At 45.1% G+C, this 22426-nt stretch overlaps 1 protein-coding gene across 1 annotated transcript in view; it reads left to right on the top strand.

Moving 5' to 3' along the window:
- The window catches only part of LOC144768426 (protein-glutamine gamma-glutamyltransferase E-like), a 148841-nt gene extending 126709 nt beyond the window's left edge, over positions 1 to 22132 (top strand). The window contains exons 11-13 of the mRNA XM_078652073.1: positions 19686 to 19843; positions 20093 to 20226; positions 21729 to 22132. Coding sequence (XP_078508199.1) covers positions 19686 to 19843; positions 20093 to 20226; positions 21729 to 21879 — 443 coding nt within the window. The 3' untranslated portion in view covers positions 21880 to 22132. The remainder of the gene's footprint in view (positions 1 to 19685; positions 19844 to 20092; positions 20227 to 21728) is intronic.
- Positions 22133 to 22426: the final 294 nt, after the last annotated feature.

The raw sequence follows: 22426 nt of genomic DNA, 5'->3' as shown, positions 1-22426 counted from the left end.
TAGGCAGGGTGTAGTATATTAAGTGTGAGGACATATAAGTGCAAGCCTATATGCCCCTACAGGGGCATTCCCCTTTGCAAACTACTTTATGTGTTAGTGGTCCATATGATAACATGGGCTGCTACTTGGGATTTCTGGGGTATGCAGCTCCATTATGCTACCACCGAAATATGTCATGTTTGGTATCATGCAACGTGCCTTCTCACCTCTGAAACAAATCTTGTATTTTAGGAATTGTGGTACCTTAGCGGTTGCCCAACTGGTTGCCCCATCTTTTCTGTGCTCTGCCTGACCAGCCTGCGCTTCCCGTGTTTGCTGCCACCAAGACAGGACTCTGACCTCCTGCCAGGCAATGTGATCACCTACAGGAGTCAGGAAAAACATTTTGGGCATGGATAAGGTCACACCACCCCTCTCCCAAGGAGGCTAATGGAGTGACACATCAAGACAGTGAGCTTCAAAGGCTGCACCACCTCTGATATGCATCAGGGCTGACTCTCAGAGGAGAAAACAGCGCTCCTCCTGCGGCAGGCACATTTGCACCTGAATAGTCTGGAAATTAGTTAGTCAAGGAGGTGTACACCTGTAGAAGGCTAGCCACACCTCAAGGGTGGGCAGCCTGGTTTGTTCTCTACAATTTGATTTCTTGCCATGTTTAGAAGTGGATGAATAGAGTGCTCTGGGTAGGAAAGTTTACCCGTACCTCTGAATGTGGTCACCTCGTGTGAATCCAAGGATCATCTTTGGGATATCGTGATAGTATTACATGGTGAGGACTAACCCCAATAACCATATAATACTCCATTTTCCAACAGATTGTTTTGTGGTTGTGAATGTTAAAAAAAATGTTGTTGTGGAGTATTTGGCAGTCCATAGGGCCACTAACACCTCTCAAACAAACCTTTTTTAAAGATAACTTTTCTTTTTAAAAGCAGTCTAATATCCATTAAGAAAAATAGTTAGAATTTTAAGAAAAGGTTTGCTATATTGAAAATCAATCACAAAACTCGTGAATAACTGACCATTTCAGTCTACCATCCCTGTGATTGTGGCCAAGGAAATTGAATTGAAATTTGTGACCTAGGTAATGGAAATTAATTAGATAGGTTTGCAACTAAATCAAATTCTGTTTTGTTATGAACGTATCTAATGGTGCATAGGTTGGTTGCTTAAAATATGATATGTTTGCAAAAATACTTTTTACAAATTGAAACCAGTATTTTGCGACAAGTAAATTGTACATCTAGACACATGGCTGATTGTCAAGAAATTGCTTTACATAAATACTAGAAATGTATTTTGTACTTAAATGCATATACATTTGCTGTTGATTAGTGGACATTTTCGTGACAATATTGAAACTTTGGCATTAGGGAATCATTGTGTGTTTAACAAAATATTAATATCAACAGGAAAGAACTTACAAATAAAACAACTGTAAATTAACCAGTTATAGCGGTTGAATCATGAATTTTCAAAGGATTCTCAACTTGTACACTGAATGTTAAAGAATGCAACTCGGCAGTAATGATTGCTTGGAAGACTCCGAAGGTGTTTGTAAGAGGGTGCTGTCTAGTAACTATGAGCCCAATATCGAGTTTGCAGGTAATCCGTCGCAAATGTGATGGTGTACCCTGATTGTCAAATCCTCGGTCACCTGCATCATTTAGGGATGGAATGACCATACACATTCCTTTGATGAACCCTGTGGGTCTTTTGACAGAGCACTTCCTGCAACAGCCTAATGTGTTAGGGTCCATCAGAGGAAGGGCATTACAATGCCTGCACTATTTAGGATGGTCAGTGTGATGTTTTTCTTTTCCTGTTCACCACTGCCGGGAAAAACCTGGTGGTGAAGGGGGAAAAAAAATACCCCCTCTGAACCCGGGAGAAAAGTCCCAGAGTGAGAGGGTCATTAGTTTTTGTTTCTTTGAAACAAACTCCCACTTTAGGAGTTTGATCTGAAAAACAAAAAGATGGTATAAGTTTGGTGAATGGCCGTCAATTCTGAAAGCAGGCATCTACCAAACATTTTGTAAATTGAAAGGAACCAAGGATGATGATGGTTTCTTTCAAGGTACAGATATAAGCGATGGGCCAGTAGTCACCTGTAAATTTGACTGATAGTAGTCTGTTAGGATGGCTGAGACAATGTACTCCATCACCAGGGTGGATAGAGTACCGTCTGTCAACCCATAAATCAGGCCCTAAATTTGAATCTCAACTTTGTGATTAGGTAACTTGGTAATCACAGGTCACTTTACTACCTTGGGCTTCTATCCATATACATGCCAAATAAAGACAACACTTACAGGTGATTCGCTTTGCAGAATGGGTGTCTGTCTTTCTCAAGAGAAACAAAACTTGATCCTATACTGTCAAACCTGTAAGTGGAGTCTTTGCAAGTGGGCAGGTTGCAGTAGCCTTAGCCTTCCATGTGTTGCACCAGAAGAAGGTGAAAAAAGTGTCTGCTAGGACTTTTGCAGACTTGTATTCACTCAAATGGACGATTGTCTTCATGGCACATCTGCACAAACCAACAAACTGACCTTTCTATGGAAGTTAAAATGTAGGAGTATAAGAAGCAGAATCCCACTCCAAAGGGATCTAATAGTCTGTCAGAACAACTACACAATTGGTGGTCCTTTCAAAAGGTTGTTGGTGCTCCTAGAAAGTATGCAAAGCTACTAGGTGTAATGTAGTGTGTGTGCAGTGCAAAGGGATAGGAATACAGAGAACCACACCTCTCCCCAATAAGCCGTAAGAACCACAAACAGATAAACACAACAGTCCCATGCAGTCGCCTGTAGCGTAAAATCAAATTAGTTCAGTATAGTAATAACAGTGGGATATTGTCAACAAGTGTAATTGTGTCATACCTACTGTAGCCTAAGTGTACATTTGTATGTTTCTTAGCCCTGAAGAAGTCGCGGTATACTATCCTGAGACTCACAACGAAACACATGTTGGCTAAGGCTAAGAATAACTGCATAGAAGAAAAGCATTAAATTGAATCAAAAAACCGAGCAGAGTACCGTTACTATTACTATACTGTTGCTAATTTGATTTTGCACTGCAGGCATGTGCAGGGGTCTGTCAGAACAAAGCCATGAAAACTTAGCGGATGATTGTTCGTCAGCAATTTGAGAAATCTTTTAACATAACAGCAATTAAGCTACAAAATCATTCTTTGTTTGGAACAAATCGGTTGTAACAAAGACTTTGTTCAGTCCACTCCATTTTTAGGCCGAGCCTAGAGGCAGAGCGCATGCGCTGCTCTGCAAGGCATGCTCTATTGAAGTATGCACATGAAGCCCCTCCCACTCTCCGCCCATATTTGTCATTGGCTTGTGTCATTGTCCTTCATAAATGCTGGCTTCTGATTTGTAAATAGGCTTCTTAGTCCCTCCTTAGTACCGCCTTGTCTTCATTTGTATCCTCCTATGGCGACTGGCCCTTTTACTTCGGTTGTTACACGGTACCTGTGATTTAGTCTGAAAGCACCTTTTTCTTTATTGAATTTCTCTTACTTCAGACAGGACCTGCGCTGCTTCAGCTGGAACCGCTCGTGTTTTTAAGCAGCACAGCCCGCTTTATCTTAACTTATGTGTTTTTAAATTACCTTAGCATGGGCACCCGTTTCACTGTAACACGGGCGCCTGCTTTTACTTTAACCCTGCACCCAGCATTATCTCAATTCCCCACCCAGCCCGTCACTGATTAATCTCGCTCCATTGCCCTCGTGTCTGTTTCTCCGCCTTCTCCCACCAAGCAGGCCTAAAACCCCGCTTCGTCCACAAGATCATCTACATTGCCTCTCTCCTTGCTTGTGTGATTTGCCCAGGATTGCAGGATGTTGCAACGGCCGGGGTCGGGATTCGAACCTGGTTCCCAAGTAGACAGCGTTGGTTCTTAATGATATGGAAAAGAAGTTAAAAAAAAAAACAGAATTCACCGGGCCCAACAACTATAATGTTGCGCCCCTGTGCGTCAAGGTCTGTGTAACCACTCAAAATATTTCAATGCATCTTGCTACACGTTGCTTGCTTTTCTGAAAAGCTTGCAATCGATATAGTTCAACAGGAAAAAAGATGCATTTCTGACAGAAAAACGAAATATTCCTCATATCTGCAGTGACAACACTTTCTAGGAAGCCTCTGCAGTTAGAAAAACACTGGAGGCCACGTCATCGTGAAGGAACTACCAAGCACAGCAATAGCCTTGGTTCCTACGAGAGGGTGAAGTGGCGCCCAATGCATGCGACTGTTTGCCTGTGTAGTGAAGTGAAGAGAAAATGGTAGTAGGATAATGTTTGGAAAATGTATCAGGGCCATGCTAAAAAAGAAACTATCTCGGCCGCAAGGGTACCCTACAGTGTTTTACTTGATAGCGTTTATTTGGCTCTGATTAAAAACTGCTGTACCGCAACCATCTGTTGGGGGGGGGGGGAGGGGGGGGGGGGGACATGCCAAATTTTAGGGTGGACTAGAGATCATGCAAACAAGTTTAGTTTTGCCTGACAATGGGAAATTTGTAGAGTGCGCATTCTAGTTTATGCACGTCACGTCAGACGTGACGTGCGGCGGCCATGTTGGCGCGCTGCGCGCGCATTCCTCATTGCGCGCCGGGGAGAACACAGAACGGCAGCGCCGGCCGGCGCTCCTCTATAAAGCTCGTAATTTAATATATAAATAAATATACTTACTGGAACATAACTAGTGGTCCTCCAGTTATTTAAACCTGCAACTTTACAGTGGCGACGAGGGTGGGATGCTCCAGCTGACCACCCACGTGGAAAGAAAAAAAACACGGACCCCCACGTGGACAGCAGCAGGGTAGGCAACCCCACACACTACTACAGCAGGAAGCTGAGCTGCACCACACAGCCCACATTGCAGAGGGTTCATGGGAAGGCACAGCTGAGCCACCACACGAGCGGAGGAGCGTGGCAGTGCCACAGACAACCGAGAGGCGGCGAAGAGGCTGGAGAGGCTGCAGCACGCCCCACAGGAGACAGCCCACGGTGCAACCCTTACCACCACGCCGGGCCCTGGAGGTACAGCGCTGGCTACCAAAGAGGAGGAGGCGGGGACTAGCACTGAGAGTCCCCTGGAAGACACCACCACAGAGGTGAAGGACAGCACCCCAGGGAGTCCCACCAGCAAGGACGTCAAATCGACAGCGATCAGGGAGGTGAGGATGAGCACGCCAGCAGGCTATGCGATTGCGCCGGTGCAATTCCTACCGAAACCAGGGGACCCCCTGATGAAGTGGGAGGACTGGAAAGAATATATCGACAATTTCATAGGGGTCTTGGAGGATGAAAATGAAGAGTCGTTCACCCCCCAAAGGAAGAAACGGATCCTATTACTGAACCTGGGCCCGGGGGTCTCAGGATTTACAAGAGCCTGGTGCCCAAAAAGAGGGACGATGCAGACAAGGATGTATATGCACACGCATTGGAAGATCTGGACGAACGTTATCGCCCCACTATATGCGTATCAGTGGACAGGTTTAACTTCCAGCAGAGAAGACAACGGCCGGGAGAGAACATTGAGGAATATGTAGCGGCCTTGAGGAAGCTAGCTGCCCCGTGCAAATACGCATTGTGGAAAGACGAATTCATAAAGGACCAGATCGTGATGCATACCACTAGCACAAATGTCCAGGACAAGTTATGGGCAAGCGGCGACACCACACTCAAAGACGTAATGGTCATTGTAAAAAGGGCGGAACTCGCACGGAGATGTGCCGATGCGACAAAGAAAGACATAGCGCCCCCAACGATGGTGAACAGGATTCAAGAGGGAGACCACCGGAAAGACCAGAGAGGCAAAGAACCGATGGCCACAGGAACCAACAGATGGCAAGGGAAACAAGCAGGCAATGAAGGCAAGAAATCGTGCTACAGGTACGGCAGTTGGTCCCACGACGCACGTGATCGAAGATGTCCCACGTTCAGAGCTAAGTGCCTACACTGCGGCATCTTGGGCCACTACGAGAAGGTGTGTAGGAAGAAAAATCCCAAGGGAATGGTGAAAAGCATAGACCAAGGCGAAGAAGACCTAGAGGAGATCGCAGAGGAAGAGGTGATCACAGTCTTATGTATATACGACCAAGTACTAAGCGTAGAAGGGAAGAAATCCACGAAACCCATTCTGGACATGTCTATGGGAGGAATCACAATCACGGTAGTGGCAGACACCGGATCCCCTTTCACCATTGTCCAGCGAGCAGTGTGGGAAGAAATGTTCAGACCCAAGTTGGGCCCAGAGCTGGAGAAACTAGACATTCGGCCGGTCACTTACAATGGCAACCGCATTCCAATGATGGGGTTCCGGCGCTTGTTGTTTGAATTCAGAGGCCGATCAGCGTGGTGCAAGCTATATATAGCGGAGAAAGGACCCTCCGTCCTTGGATGGCTGGACCAGGGTGACTTGGGGATAAAGCTGGATCCTGGTGGAAAAGAACAAATACTACTCGCAGAACAAGAGGAATGGCCGGACTTGAACAAGTGGAAGGAGAGCTACCCAAAAGTGTTAGGAGGCACGGTGGGACGGATGGAAAAGTTCCAACACAAGATCGTGCTCAAGGAAGGGGCCATACCGGTAGCTCACAAGGTGAGAAATGTGCCGATTGCGGTACGAGAGGCGGTCCAGAAGGAACTTCAGGAGTTGGAAAAGAAGGGGATAATAGAACCGATAACATGTGCGGAATGGTTGGCGCCCCTGGTGGTCGTGATGAAGCCCAATGGGAAGGTCCGGCTCTGCGTGGACCTGAGAGAACTGAATAAAAATATCGTGGTGGAGAAGTTCCCTCTCCCCAGAATTGAAGAAATGTTGGCCAAGACCAGAGGAGTGAGGTGGTACTCCACTATCGACTTGACATCAGCCTATCACCAAATAGCACTCCACCCGGACAGCAAAAGTCTCACCTCTTTCATCACCCCGTTTGGTTGCTACCAGTTTTGTCGCATGCCGTTCGGGCTGGCCTCGGCGGCTGCGGTTTTCCAGAAGATGATGCACCAACTATTCAGAGACTGCAAAGACGTCCAGTATTTCCAGGACGACATCCTGATGATGGGCCGAGACAAGCAGGATCATGACCGAAAGCTGGAACACGTGCTACAGACGCTGGAAACAAAAGGCCTTACAGCGGAGTGGGCGAAGTGTCGGTGGGGACTACAGTCGGTAACGTACCTAGGACATGAGATCGGTCAGCAGGGCGTTACACCCAAGTTGGAAAATGTAAAGGCCATCGCTGATGCTCCACCACCCAAAAGCAAGGAAGAGGTCAGATCATTCCTGGGGATGGCGGAGTATTACAGCAAGTTTGTGGTCCACTTCGCCTCAAAGACCCACAACATGAGGTTACTGACCAGGGAAAGCACTGTGTTCCAATGGACACCGGAAGCACAAGCTGAGTTTGAAACGATCAAAAGGGATGTAATAGGAGCTGTTCCCCTCCAGGGCTATGATCCACAAGGCACCACTGTACTGACGACGGATGCCAGCGACAAGGGCCTGGGCGCCGTGCTCATGCAAGACAGAGGAAGAGGAGAAATGGAGACAATCAGTTTTGCGTCCAGGGCACTGACGGATACAGAGAGCAAATACAGCGTGATTGAGAAGGAGATGCTGGCGGTTGTGTGGGCCATGGCGAGGTTCAGGCAATTTCTGTGGGGAACACATTTTTTACTCAAAACAGATCACAAGCCATTGGTGAAGGTGCTGACATCGAGTGGACACGCCAGTGCCACTCCCCGAATAGCCAAGATGTCACTAAAGTTACTCGAGTTTAGGTATGACGTGGAGTACCTTCCCGGGAACCGGAACCGAGTGGCGGATTTCCTGAGTAGGGCGGCCGCCATGGAACCAGGAGAGGAAGACCATACAAGCAAAGGAGAGTTGGTAGCCCTTATAGAGGACCAAGAAAGGTTGATAAGCTTGCAAGAATGGTCAGAGTCCTATGAGGAAGACACGGACATGCAAGAAGTAAAAGAGAACATTGTTCAAGGATGGCCTGAGAAAAGGAACGTGAGGGCGAGCCTCAAGCCGTACTTTGAAGTCAGAGAGGAACTGTCAGTAGGGGACAAGGGAGTATTCATCTACAGAGGAGACAAGGTGATTCCCCCCAGGAACCTCACCTCGAAACTGTTGGACCTGCTACATGAAGGACACCTAGGCATAGGTAAACTCAAAGCAAGGGCAAAGCAAAACTACTGGTGGCCAGGCATGGACATAAAGGCTGAGAGGCATGTCAGGGAATGTCCACAATGTCAAAGAGCAGATAAGACCTTAAAACCCTTGAGACCAGCAATAGGGAAGTTTGACCCTCCCGCTAATCCATGGGAAGAACTATCGATAGACATTTTGGGACCCGTCCTAGATGACCAAGGCACGCAGAAATATGTGTGCGTACTCATGGATCGATATTCAAAGTGGCCGGAGGTGAAAATAGATGAGTCCATGGACACAGAAAACATCATAAAGTTCCTGTCAGAGACTTTCACCCGGGAAGGAATACCCAAATCGATCTTAAGTGACAATGGGCCCCAGTTCACGTCGGAAAGGTGGAGCAAGTTCATGCAAAGGAATGGCATCACTGTCAAGCACACGGCGATCTACCATCCGGCCGGTAACGGCCTAGTGGAGAGATTTAACCGGGTAGTGATGGGAGCCATCCAAGCCGCCATATCCAGTGGACAGAGTTGGGAAAAGGCATTAGAGAACATGGTGTGGGCGTACAGAATAACCCCCACTGGCATGGGGTACAGCCCATTCCAAATATTGAGGGGACGTGAACCCTTCACCCATGACAACAGGATCTGGAAGGAAAAGGTCGTCACCAGTGAATGGTCCCCTGCAGTGGTGCGGGCCAACCTGGAAAGAGCACAGACAATTTATAGTGACCACTACAATAAACGGAGGAATGTCAAAAGTACAGGATTGGAGAAAGGAGAGTGGGTGAGAGTAAAGTTGGCCACTCTACAGAAGAAGGGAGACAGCAAGTACAGCAAGCCGATGCAAGTTGTGGAGGTGTACGATCGAGCCGCTTTGCTGAGCGATGGAAATGTGTGGTCCCAGGACCGGATGGCTAGGTGCAATAAGGTTTTGGGCTGGGAGCAACATGGAAATGAATGGGAAGACATGGAAGGTGCGAACGTGGAGAAGAGACAAGAAGCCGGCGAGCAGCAAGACAGAGTAAGGGGAGAAATGGATAGAGAAGAGGAAGAAGAGAACGGAAGTAGAGGTATGGAAATGGACAGGTTTGAGAGAAGCATGAGTGAAGAGGGAGCTGTGAGAGAAGGAGCAGAGAGCCAAGAGGAGGGGAGCCAAGAAACTATGGAGAACCCGGTAAGGGTTACAAGAAGTGGGAGGCCGGTGGTAAGGCCCTCCAGATTGAGATTTCGAGTTGGACACTGGACTGTAAGTGACTCAGTTAAGTTTGATAAAAAAGGGGAGATATGTAGAGTGCGCATTCTAGTTTATGCACGTCACGTCAGACGTGACGTGCGGCGGCCATGTTGGCGCGCTGCGCGCGCATTCCTCATTGCGCGCCGGGGAGAACACAGAACGGCAGCGCCGGCCGGCACTCCTCTATTAAGCTCGTAATTTAATATATAAATAAATATACTTACTGGAACATAACTAGTGGTCCTCCAGTTATTTAAACCTGCAACTTTACAAAATTGTTTAGTGCTTCACTGCAGCGGGGTAAGTCCTGGCTTCAAAGGTGACACGCCTCTCCGTGGATTGACACTCTATAGCGGGTCTGACGTGGTGTGGCGGCCCCTTTTGGCCATTTTCTTCTCCCAACCACTACTGCCCATACCCCAATGAGCTCTTACAGTGTGTTCACGGATGGCTTTCAGCCACCTCTTCGCCTCAATAAAGGTTGCTCAGTGGCTGCCTTTGTCCGATGTCCATTGTTTACTCTCTGTGAAAGTATTTGAAATGATGTGCCTAAAAATATCAAAACTTCGTTCCATCAGCACCTAAAATCTAATTTCTGAGATGACTTTGCTATACACTTTTGTATAGTTTTATAGAACCAATAGCGTAGCAAAGTTGCAACAATTTTAAGACCTCCAGGGCGAAATAAAATTTGCCTGTTAGAACGCTCCCCAAACGAGTGCTTATGCAATCAATCAGTGCTACCACTAGATGAGGCCGTGAGGCTACTGCCTTACTTGCCTTGTGGGGGCGCTGAACCCAACCTGCTCAGCATAATAACTTGTCCACGCCATAAAACAAAATGCTTATCCAATGAAGTGGGTTTGATCTTGTTCTGACATGGACAAACCTGAAGTGTCTGGGCCTTATAAACATAGCTGCTTAGTGGCCCAGTGTCACAAGTTTCATCTCAACCCAACCCTGGCTTTTTTAGCAAACAATCCTTTTGATGCTAAAACTTTGAGACCCTTTTAGTGTATTAAAAGTGAAACTACAAATCCCAGAATGCAAAGTGCTACTTATGAGTAGTAAAGACTGATTAGAGGAGTCACACTCGACACAGTAATTACTTGTTTAGGGCTAAGGCTCTGGTCAGACTTGCTTTAGAGCTTCAAAGGTTAGACGCAAAAAAGGTTCGAAGACTAGCAGGGCACCTCAAACTGCCTTTTTTGACAAATATTCTGACCATTTTCTGAGCAGTGTAGTTATGTTTTCAGGTCGAGCCTGCCAGCAGCGCGCATGTCCTTCTTTCTCTTCGAGACTGCTGTAGTAGAGCATGGGAGAGAAGCCGCGCCCACGCTCCTCCCATATTTTTCCTTGGCTTGTGTCATTGTATTTCATAAATCGTGCCTTCAGATTCGTTAATAAGCATGTGAGTCCCTCCTTAGTACGGCCTTGTCTTCATTTGTACCCTCCCATGGCGACTGGCCCTTTTACTTCAGTTGTTACACAGGGCCTGTTATTTGGTCTGTGAGGACTATTTACTTTATTGAGTTTCTCAGGCGCCTGCTCTCAATCACTTAAACCCGGCATTATTTTGTGTCTGTTTCAACCCCCCAAGTAAATGGATTTAGAAATTATTAGCAAATTAAGTCATGTGAATGCTGTGCTAATGGACTGAAGCTAACAACAGCACATCTGTGTTACATATCATCTGTACTAAAGTCACCTGACGAGTTGTTTTCAAAAGACTGTTTTATTAACAACCACACCACCACCAATACCACCACCACTACCAATACCACCACCACCAATACCACCACCACCAATACCACCACCACCACCATCAACACCAACAATATCACCACTAATACCACTACTACCACCACCACCACCAATACCACAACCACCAATTCCACCACCACCAATGCCAATTCTGCCACCAATACCACACCACCAAGACCACCACCAATACCGCATCACCACTAATACCACCACCACCAATACCACCAAAACCACTACCATCACCACCAATACCACCAATTCCACCACCACCAATACCACTACTACCAAAACCACCACCAATATTACCACCACCAATACTACCAACAATACCAACACCACCACTATCAACACCAATACCATCACTGCCATCATCAATACCAACACCAATACCACCACCACCAATACTACCACCACCAATCCCACCACTACCAATACCACCACCAAGACCAACACAACCAACACCACCACCAATATCACCACCACTAATACACCACCAATACTACCATCAGCAATACCACCACCACCAATCCAATACCACCACCACAACCAATACCACTGACAATACCAATACCACCACCATCAATGCCACCAATACCAGGACCACCAATATCACCACCAGCAACAATACCACTACCAATACTACAACCACCAATACCACCACCAGTGCTACCACCACCATCAATGCCACCACCGTCAATACCACCACCTCCACCCCCACCAATACCACCAACACCACCACCAATACCATCAATACCACCACCACCAATACCACCAACACCACCAATACCACCACCACAATACCATCACCACCAGTACAACCACTACCAATACTACCACCACTACCGCTACCAATACCACAACCAATACCAACACCACCAATGCCACCACCAATATCACCACCAATACCACCACCACCACAAATACTACCACCACCAATCCAATACCACCACCACCAATACCACCAATAATACCACCACCACTACCAACACCACCACTACTACCACTGATACCACCACCACCACCAATACTACCACGATCACCAATACCACCGCCCCCACCATCACCAATACCACCCCCACCAATACCACCACCACAGTACCATCACCACCAGTATCACCACCAACAATACTACCACCAATAACAACACTACCAATACCACAAACAATACCAACATAACCAATACCACCACCAATATCACCACCACCATTACTACCACCACTAATCCCACCACTACCAATACCACAAACAATACCAACACAACCACTACCACCACAAATATCACCACCACTAATACCACCACCAATACCACCACCACCAATTCTACTAACACCAATACTACCACCACCAATCCAATATCACCACCACCAATACCATTGACAATACCAATACCACCACCAATACCACCACCACCACCAATACCAAGACTGCCACCACCAATATCACCACCACCAGTAACAATACCACCACCAATACCACCACCAATGCCACCACCACCATCAATGCCACCACCGCCACCAATACCACCAGCACCAATACTACTCCCACCACTACCAATACCACCACCAACACCAATACCACCAATACCACTGCCAATACCAATACCACCATCAATACCCCAGCACCAATACAATCACCAATACCACCACAACCAATACCAATACCACCACTAATACCAATACCACCACCACCAATATCACCACCATCAATACCGCCCCCACCAATACCACCAATGCCACCACCACCAACACCCCCACCACCAAAACCAGTACCACCGCCACCAATACCAATACCCCAGCATCAATACCACCACCACCAATACCACCACCACCAATACCACCAATGCCACCATCAATAGCATCAATACCACCACCACCAATACTAGTACTACCACCACCAATACTAATACTCCCACCAATACCACCACCACCAATACCACATCCACCAATATCACCACCACCAATACTACCACCACCACCAATACCACCAATGCGACCACCACCACCAAAGCAGCACCACCAATATCACCAATACCACCACCTCAGCGCCTCATCTCAATAGTAATAGAAGGGGCACTGTATGTGGCCCGAGCTGCAGCCGTGACCATCCCTCCCTCCCTCCATTCCTACTGTAAAGCACAGCCCACCCTGCACCAGGAGGTGAAGCCAGGGCCCTACTACAGCTGAAGTACTTTTTATTAGACCAAATATAGCAATGACATTGCGCAATGCCACATTACACAGTCAAATCACAAAGAGGGCAGGAAATAGCCCCCCTCCCGCGCTTCCTCTTGAGCCGCAGCAGTGTAATCACAGAGCGAAACGTGTTGGAGCGCCTTGTTAGTGGTTATAACTAGGATCATATGTAACTCTCACTTCACACTTTGTGTCTGTGTAATTTACAACACTCACACATCTTCACTGCAATATTTATCAGTACTTTGACGATGTCGCAGGCCGGTCTCTTCCTCTGATATTTACAATCTACCAAGCGGTCGAGAAGGCCCTTTATTGCAATTTTTATTTATTTTTTTAAACCCAAAACATAAATAAAAGGCATTGTCATTTACAATGCCAGTAGCTCAAACTTGCGTGAATGCATGACTTATTGCATTCCAAATGCTTGTTATTATATGTTAGCATGCCTTAAATAAGAGTATCCAATACGCAGCAGTAGTAGATCTCTTGATTTTAGATTATACTTTGCATAAATGGCATTGCTTCTGATGCATCACATTAAGGTGTTGGCCTCGTTTGCTACCTGCCTTCCTTTCCTCTTGCCACATGTTCCTCCTCTCTCTCGTCATTTTCCATCTTTCTCTACATCTTTCACGTTCCCGGTAGACCTATATTCCATTCAAGTCAAGTCAAGTCAATTTTTATTGTATAAAATTATTAAAAATCCTTACAAAATGCATCTAGATCAGCTTGAGACATAAAACACGTTTTTTTTAAAAATTGCCAAATAAAACTGTTTGTAAGAGGCAAGTAAGAGTCAGTTATTTCAGGTTGGTGGTATAATTCCAAGGTCAGCTTGCTGTAGGAGAGATTGGGCTTTCCATTCATTCTCTACCCTATTGCTTTCTGTATGGGTATCCCCTTTCACTCTTTTTCTTTTGGGCATTTCAATTTTTATTTTCATCTCAATCTCCAATGCCCGCATTTGTTTTTGCACTTTTAATTCCCAACTCCGGCATCTCTTTTTGAGTATTTTTCTCTCTAGCAATAACTGTCCTTGAGCCTCATTGTCTAACCTGCATGCTCCCTTCATCTCTTCGTTATATATATATATTCCCTTTCCAATGTCGTTCTTATATTTCCATCACTCTCAGTCTCTAATGCCCTGTTTGGTACAATGTTCATTTTCCATTACTCTGAGTCTCTTATGCTCTGTTCAATTTAATTCTTCCGTTTCCATTACTCACAGCCTCTTATGCTTTCACATTCTCATTGTTGAATTCTTTTATTTCCATTACTCACAGTTTCTGATGCTTTTTCAGTCTCATTCTTTTATTTCCATTACCCTCAGTTTACTTCGGCTCTTTCAGTCTCATTCTTTTATTTCCATTACTCTGTCTCCCATGGTAGCTGGCTCTCTGACTTGATCTTATCCTCCTTTTATGTGCCTATGGCACCATATATATCATCTTCCTGTACCACTGAATTCTCCCTGGCCTCAGCCTCTGTGCTTCGCTCCCTCTTTCATTTTCCATTGTTCCTTTTCTTCAATCTCTTGCTTCACACGCTCCCTACAAGTCTCTGTCCATCATCCTTTCCATAGTCTAACACCTTTGTTCTTCCATCACTTTTCTAGTACTGCCAGTTTTTTTCTATCTGAACTCCCTTGTGTTTTAACGCTCTCCTTCACACACTCCCAGTACATGTATGTGTTGCCTCAGTTCTTGTTTCTCTATATCATATGTTTCTTGCAGTTTGCAGCAGACATAGACCCACTGCAGTTTCTGCAAAGCAAACTTTTTGACTCATTGTCTGTGCTGAATACTATGGCAGCTGCGCGCCCAGCAGAGGTAAACACAGTGGGGTGGGGCGTGGGTAAGTCGACAGACGACAGAATAGGTATAATTAAATAAATAAATAATGCCTATTCCATTGTCTGTCGGCTCCCCCCGCCACGCCCTGCCCCGCCACACTATGCTTACCTGAGCCGCCCGCCGCTGTACTTCGGCCTCCTTGTCTTGTTTCCACTTCATGCTTATTTCTTCCACCACCCTACACTTACTGTCTTTTTGTCTCTCTGATGCAGATTCTTTATCATTCACGCTTTCATCTTTAGTTACGTATTTCCTTTCTTTCTCTTCCCCCTCCTTTCCATCTGTTCTGCCTTTCTCTCAATCTTCTTCAAAATCAGATGCTGAAAACGATCCAGTCTCCAAAAATAAGTGCTGGCGCTCACAGCCTTTACCACCAGCAAAAATGAAGCACAGCAGATATCTTAAAGGGAATAAACAAGAAGAAAAGGCGATCAGTTCATTTAACAGTCAATTAGTCAATAAAAAGCCCATCTTTTCAATGCTTTCTGTTGGAAATTTGCCATTTCTGTAGGGTCACCCAAGGTTTTTGCCGTCTGCTGCTGAACTCATTTGTAGGTCGAGCCTGGGCAGTGCATGCGCTGCTCTGCAGCTTGCTGTATTGGGTTATGGAATAGAAGCCCCTCTTACTCTCCGCCCATATTTGTCATTTGCTTGTGTCATTGTCCTTCGTAATTGCTGGTTTCTGATACGTTATTAGGCTTGTTAGTCAGTCCTTAGTACCACCTTGTCTTCATTTGTAACCTCCCATGAGGACTGGCCCTTTAACTTTGGTTGATACGTCTTTTTTTAGTCTGTATGCACTATTTTCTTTAACGAGTTTCTACTACCGCAGGCACGACATGCTTTCCTGCAACATTCGGCGCTCCATGCGTGCTTTCACTTTCTGAGCAGCCGGGATAATGACGGCCGCTTCTTTGAATAGGTCTCACATTTACAAGAGTTTGAGCTATTCACATTTTAAAGTGACAATGCCTTTTATATATGTGTTAATCAGCAAAACAGACCAATAAAAGGCATTGTAATTTACAATGCCAATAGCTTAAACTCTCGCAAATACGAGACGTATTGCACGGCAAATGCTTGTTTTTCTTTCTTTCCAATGGTTAAGAAATTGATTTTTGTCATGGATATACATTGTGGGGAAGTCCTGCCGAAGAGTGTATGTTTTTCTAATGTTTGAACCCATAGAGGGCACCCTTCCAAATGTTTCTGGGCATGGTATTTAGTTTGAATCAAAAGATCTATTCCAAGCCATGTGCAAGTGAGGGTGTGCCCCACTGCACTTTGCACTTCTATAGACAGAAATCATGCGCCCACATATTTCGCTTTGTATCTCTTTCTGGTTGTACTACTCAATCAGGGCCGGACTGGCATAGCGGGCACCGGGCAATCCTCCGGTGCGCCGCACAGGTGGGGGCTAGTTTTGGGCTCCTGGGGGCCGATTTTGATACAGGGCCGCTTTTGCAGCATAGCTGCAAAATCGGCCCTGTACCAAAATCGGCCAAAAACCGGCCCCGGCAAAGAGCTCAGCGGCACCTCCAACCCAACCCTCCCCCACCCCCCACCTCTCCCCTGAGTGGGGAGGGGTGGCAGCCGAGCACTTTGCCAGGGCCGGTTGTGGTTCCCAGTGTTGGCCCTGTACTCAATCAGCACAATCCAGTACCTTTGTCTGTTTTAAGCTGGTTTTGTTGTCTTGTTATACATTTTCAACAATCAATCTATGTTGCTTTCTTTAAATTGAAATCATATAATTAACGCTTTATCTTGATCACATATTTGTTTGAACTGTCCTTTTTATCCTCTACCCTGCTTCAATGCGTTTCAGGTTGCTTAGCCCTTCTTTAGGTGCCAATTATTGGTTACTTCGTTTGAAACCAGAAAACAAAAGGAAAAAACCTTTCCAATTATCTGAATAAACATCATATTCATAGTATAATATAATACTTTTTTCTACATAGAATCTATAAGCATATAATTAACTTATCTGTGAACAATGAATTATGTTTAGTCACCTCTATGCACATTGACTCTACCATTGATGTGATTTGATGGAGACATAAACAAGAAAGGGATGTGGTGTTAAATGACGTAACCCCCCACGCCCCATTAAGGAAGGATGATTTGTTTAGGAAGGATTTCTCCAGGATGGTTTTTTTCAACCTGGTAAGACCCATTCTTTATAAAAACGATTCATCAACAACTGGTTTGACGAAAACAGTTTGTCATAACCACTTTTATGAACTCATACCATTCCTTCCTTTTCTTTTGTACCTTCAGTTCTCTGATTCTACAGGTATCCAGAAAATCTATGTATAGCCATACTTTCTGCCACTTCATCTAATCGGGAACAAGTTTTTAATTGGGTTTTCTATCCATAACTGTACAAATTGAGTATTTTCTGTAACTTGATGTTGTATGAGACAGTAAGCAATCAAATGTTCTTTAATTTCATCTGTCTATTCTGACTAATATTTTTAGACACATACACACACAGAGTACAATCCTTTTTTCACTTGGGGCCAGCTGTACGACCCTATTTTGCATGCGCAAATGGGTTTGCAACCCGTTTGCGCATGCAAAATACAATAGGGCCATGTACAAACCATATTTAGCAAGTCGCAATATTTTTGCGACTCGCTAAAAGAATTTGCGGCTCGTTATTAGGAAGGGGCATTCCAAGGGCCCCCCTTCCTAATAGCAGCTCACCCCTTACCCTTTGTAAATGCCGGGGAAAATATATTTTTAGGGGTAAGCAGTGGTTCTAGGGACCACTACCTGCCCTTAAAAAAATTAACGAAACGTTTCATTTTTCTTTTTGTAAATGCATCCCATTTTCCTTTAAGGAAAGCGGGCTTCTTTTTTTAAAAAACTGCTTTATTTAAAAGCAGTCCCAGCCATTGAGGTCTGGTGAGCCCAGCAGGCCACAATCCCTGGGAGGGCCAGCCATTTCCAATGGGGTCGCAAATTGCGGTGGCTGATTAATATTCATGAGCCTCGCATTTTGCGACCCCATTGGTAATCCCTAACAGTGTCCCAGACACTGTTGAGCATTTGCTTTTGCAACTCGCAAATTTCGACTCGCAATTTTTCACAATTTGCGAGTCGCAAAAGCAATGGTCGTACATCTGGCCTTTAGATACGTGCACATTTGTGTGGAGCAAGTCTGTACTCTGTTGTGAGTGAGCATTGAATCAATAAAACCTCTCTAACAATACTTCATCTAACAATTTAATTACACTCCTAGTTAGAATTTCAGCAACACACTTAATTTCAGTCCAGCTAGATAATAAGTCTGACACAAAAGTTATGTAAGGAAAGTTTACTTTTTCCAGTAAAAGGTCCCACAATATCCAAGTGAGCCTCTTTCCATGGTCCACTGTGGAGCCGATAACACTGCCTAAGTTAACCTTGTGTAATTGAGCCACAGGAATATTAATATTAGATTCATGCTTAACTTGTGTCAATCTATATTAGATTTACATGTGCTATTACACATTTAGGGGCCGATTAGGATGGCGATGAATCCGCATCCTCCGGGCCGGCGGAAGCCACCGCCGGCCTGGAGGATGCGGATTCACCGCCGCGGACATTGGAAACACCCACCGCCACATTAGGATGGCGGTGGGATCAGCGGCGGACAGCAAGTCCGTCCGCCGCTGATCCGCGGTGTATGCAGGCAAATATGGTGGCGGTGTCTGCAAGACACCGCCAGCCATAATAGGATGCAGGCTGAAACATGCTTTTCCACGGCGGCTTTTCCACCGTGGAAAAGCATGTGGTCTTTTGTGTTTGGGGGCCCGTTGCCGGCCCCCAGGGTGTCGGGGGGGGAGATGGCACATGGGGGGGTACCATGCACAAAGCGGCAGGCACCGCGCGGTGCCTGCCGCTTTGTGCATGTAAATGCAAAGCATGCATTTTTAACCTTGCGGTGGGTGCTGCTTCAAGCAGCACCCGCCGCAAAGTTAAAGATACAGGATGGCGGTCACATACTAATTGGTATGGAGGGACCGCCGCTGCCCCTGCCGACGGTCCCTCTACCTCCGGGGTGGCGGACGGACGCAGGTCCATCCGCCATCCTAATAGGCCTCTAAGTGTGCATCGATGAGGGAGAGTCATTTCACCCCCTCCATATAGCCCAACTGGTGATGTTAGGCCTTAGTTTTGTTTATAGGAAGACTTGAAAACTTGCAGGCAGCTTCTGGTTGGCATACTTAGGATGAATCAGGGGAGAAGGATGTACTAAATCGACACAGTATTGTGCCTTATATTCTTTCTTCAGGAAAAATATTAATTTAACTTTTTGATGATCTTCATATATTATTGGTTTTATAATTTAAGTAGTCTTCAAATACACAAACATGATGGATTGAGTGACTGCCTAAGGATAGGATAAATTACCTCTCAGACTGCTCTCTGCTTTTCATTGGTGATGGGTTGATGTTATGTTTTTTTTGCAGAGATGAAGATTCCATTTGAAATACCATACTCTGAGTACGTCAAATCTTTAAGCAGTGACAACCTGATTGAAGTAGCAGCTCTGTTTGAAGTGGAGAGTGGACGGAAATTGCTGGTGCGCAGAGACATATCCCTGGAGAATCCACCTCTTATTATTCAGGTACCTATATAAGTCCTACTGGAACAAGAAAGCAAAAAAATGGGATATTGTAAATTTTGCTATAGTATTGTAGTATCTTTTATTTTCTTCGAAAGTCCTTCACTTAATTTTCTCAAACCATATCATATGAATGACTGCCATACGCTAAGGATACCTTCCTGGTATACCATCAGATCAGCCTGTTCCCTCATCAGTATTTTTTTTCCTCTCTGAAAAGTACAGCCATATCTATTTCTGTTCTTTTTGTAGTTCCTGGGAAATGCTGTCATGAACCAGCCAGTAACAGTAGAAGTTGCATATACCAACCCCCTGTCAGAAGATGGGATAGGCTGCGCGCTTGTGGCAGAAGGTAGTGGACTGATTGAAGGACAGTTGCGAAAACGGTGAGTGAAATTGTAACTTTTCTTTGGTACAGGCAAACAGAAGAGTGTTAAGGCTATATACATATTTGGTTTCTGATTAGGAGTCATAGGAAGCAGAACTATCCTCCCTCTGGAATTCCACTCGACGACATGTGACCCACACCACACTTTTCTGGGTGTTGGAACACCAACCCCAATTTTAATTTAGTGCAATAAAATTGCACGAGGTTTTGGCTAGAGCTACCTCCATTTTTGTTTTTGGCAGGGTGCAACATTCCAAACTCCCCACCTGACCTTATCTGCCACTTCAATTCCCTTCTTCCAGCTCGACTCCACTCTGAGGTCCATGTATACATTCACCATCTGCTTAACAGAGGTGGGTAATGCATGTGTTAATCTCCATGGAATTGGCAATTCTGTTTGGATTTAAAACTCGTCCCGCAGAGTAATTGTCCATTGCATGGGATCCAACTCATAATTGCATACCATAAGTGCAGTGTTACTGCACATAGGTTAAATTCTGGTTTCAGATTTACCACCCTGCCATTACCTTTCTGGGACGCTCCAGCCACTCAATTTGCTGCATCATATTTACAAGGACAGGAAAAGCCACACTCCGTGGCTCTTCTTGCCCTTGTAAATACGACCCCTTCACATGGAGCACTTTGAGAGCAAGAGGGGATCCATGAGTGTTGCTGTTGGTGTTCCCTTGCAACACCCATGGAACCTGACACATTTCCAGATTTTCGAGAAATTGTATAAGTGAAAATGCATCTGAATGCTGGGGGTGCAACTAGGTGAAATGTTTTCATTTATCCTCTGTTTTATTCCTCTTTCTATGCATGCTGCATTCTGCGGCACACATAGAACGAGGAAATCTCCTCTGCTGATTGTATATGTGCAGGAAGGTGGCACTTCCTGCACATAAACAATCTTTAAAAAAATGAAATTTTTCAACTCCTATGTGTGCTAATGCAGCGCACATAGGAGTTTAAAAATCCAATTTTAGATTGTTTATGTGCAGGAAATGTAGTGAAAAATTAGTTTCAGTAGTCTGAATTGAACACCTCTGAGATGGTGAGATACTGGGAAGGCTTCCACTAAGTGTCGAGGACAGTATGCAAGACCAAAGAAGCAGCAAATTCCAACCTGTCGATTGCTAAGGTTATTGTGGATATCAGTCAGGGCCAGGCTACGTAGTTCATCCTATGGTGATTATTTCACTGTTTTCTCAGACGTGCAACCCTACTCATTATCCATCATATATGCATATGTTATGCAATGAATGGAGTGTATTTTATTTCATTATGACTCAACCATACCTGTAAATTGCAGTACCTTAGTGATCACATAAAAGTCCAATGTGATTAGATCTTTTTTCTTACTTAGGTCTTGCTTTCTCTTGTCTGATTTGAAGCATCTCGCTTGGCTCAAATTCATGAAGACATTTATGCATTAATAAATGTGAAGCAATATCAATCTTACCACCTGCTTCAAACCCCACTTTTGTCTTTCTTGTTTAGGTTGCCACCTCTGAATCCCAGAGAGAGTTCTAAAATGCAGTTCAGCATCACCCCTTCTAGGAGTGGCACAAAGCAGCTGCTGGTTAGCCTCACATCAAAGACATTTCCGACTATTAAAGGCTTCCAGGGGATAGAGGTTGAAGCGGCTTAATGAGATTCCAGCACTGATCCAATGCAAAATATGTCACTGTTTTCTCCATTTATATATTGAATCTTTATTGTCATCTGGTAACTATCATGACCAGCACTGCTTTTTGTTTACGGTCCATCTCAAGTCATTAAATTTAATGTCTACTCCTATCATAAATCATTGGTGTTCTTGGGCTATACTGTTTATGTGCGTTCAGTGTCTCAACTGTTGGGAGGTTTTGATGGTACAAAATAAAGCATATGTGTAAATCGTCTAATTGTTTTCTCCCTCCACTATCTGGCATCCCTTGTGTCCTCCATATCACTATAATTCTCAGTTATCTTTTTTTGCCAACATCTTCCCCACCCCTGGTACTCTTTTCAATTCACTTCACTGGGTGTCTCTTCTGACCTATTTCTTTTACACTCCCCAGAATCCACTGACAAAAGGGCATTTCATTTTAAATCAGGTTCGTTTTTCTTCCGCTATCTCGAGATCCGTTTCATAAATCAAAAAAGAGAATGAAAATCAATTCAACTTACACTCAATTTTATGTTAACTTCAAGAA

Source organism: Lissotriton helveticus, chromosome 7 (assembly GCF_964261635.1).
Source record: "Lissotriton helveticus chromosome 7, aLisHel1.1, whole genome shotgun sequence".
Lineage (NCBI taxonomy): Eukaryota > Metazoa > Chordata > Amphibia > Caudata > Salamandridae > Lissotriton > Lissotriton helveticus.
The sequence above is the reverse complement of the archived record's forward strand: the minus strand, read 5'-3'. Positions and strand labels throughout refer to the sequence as shown.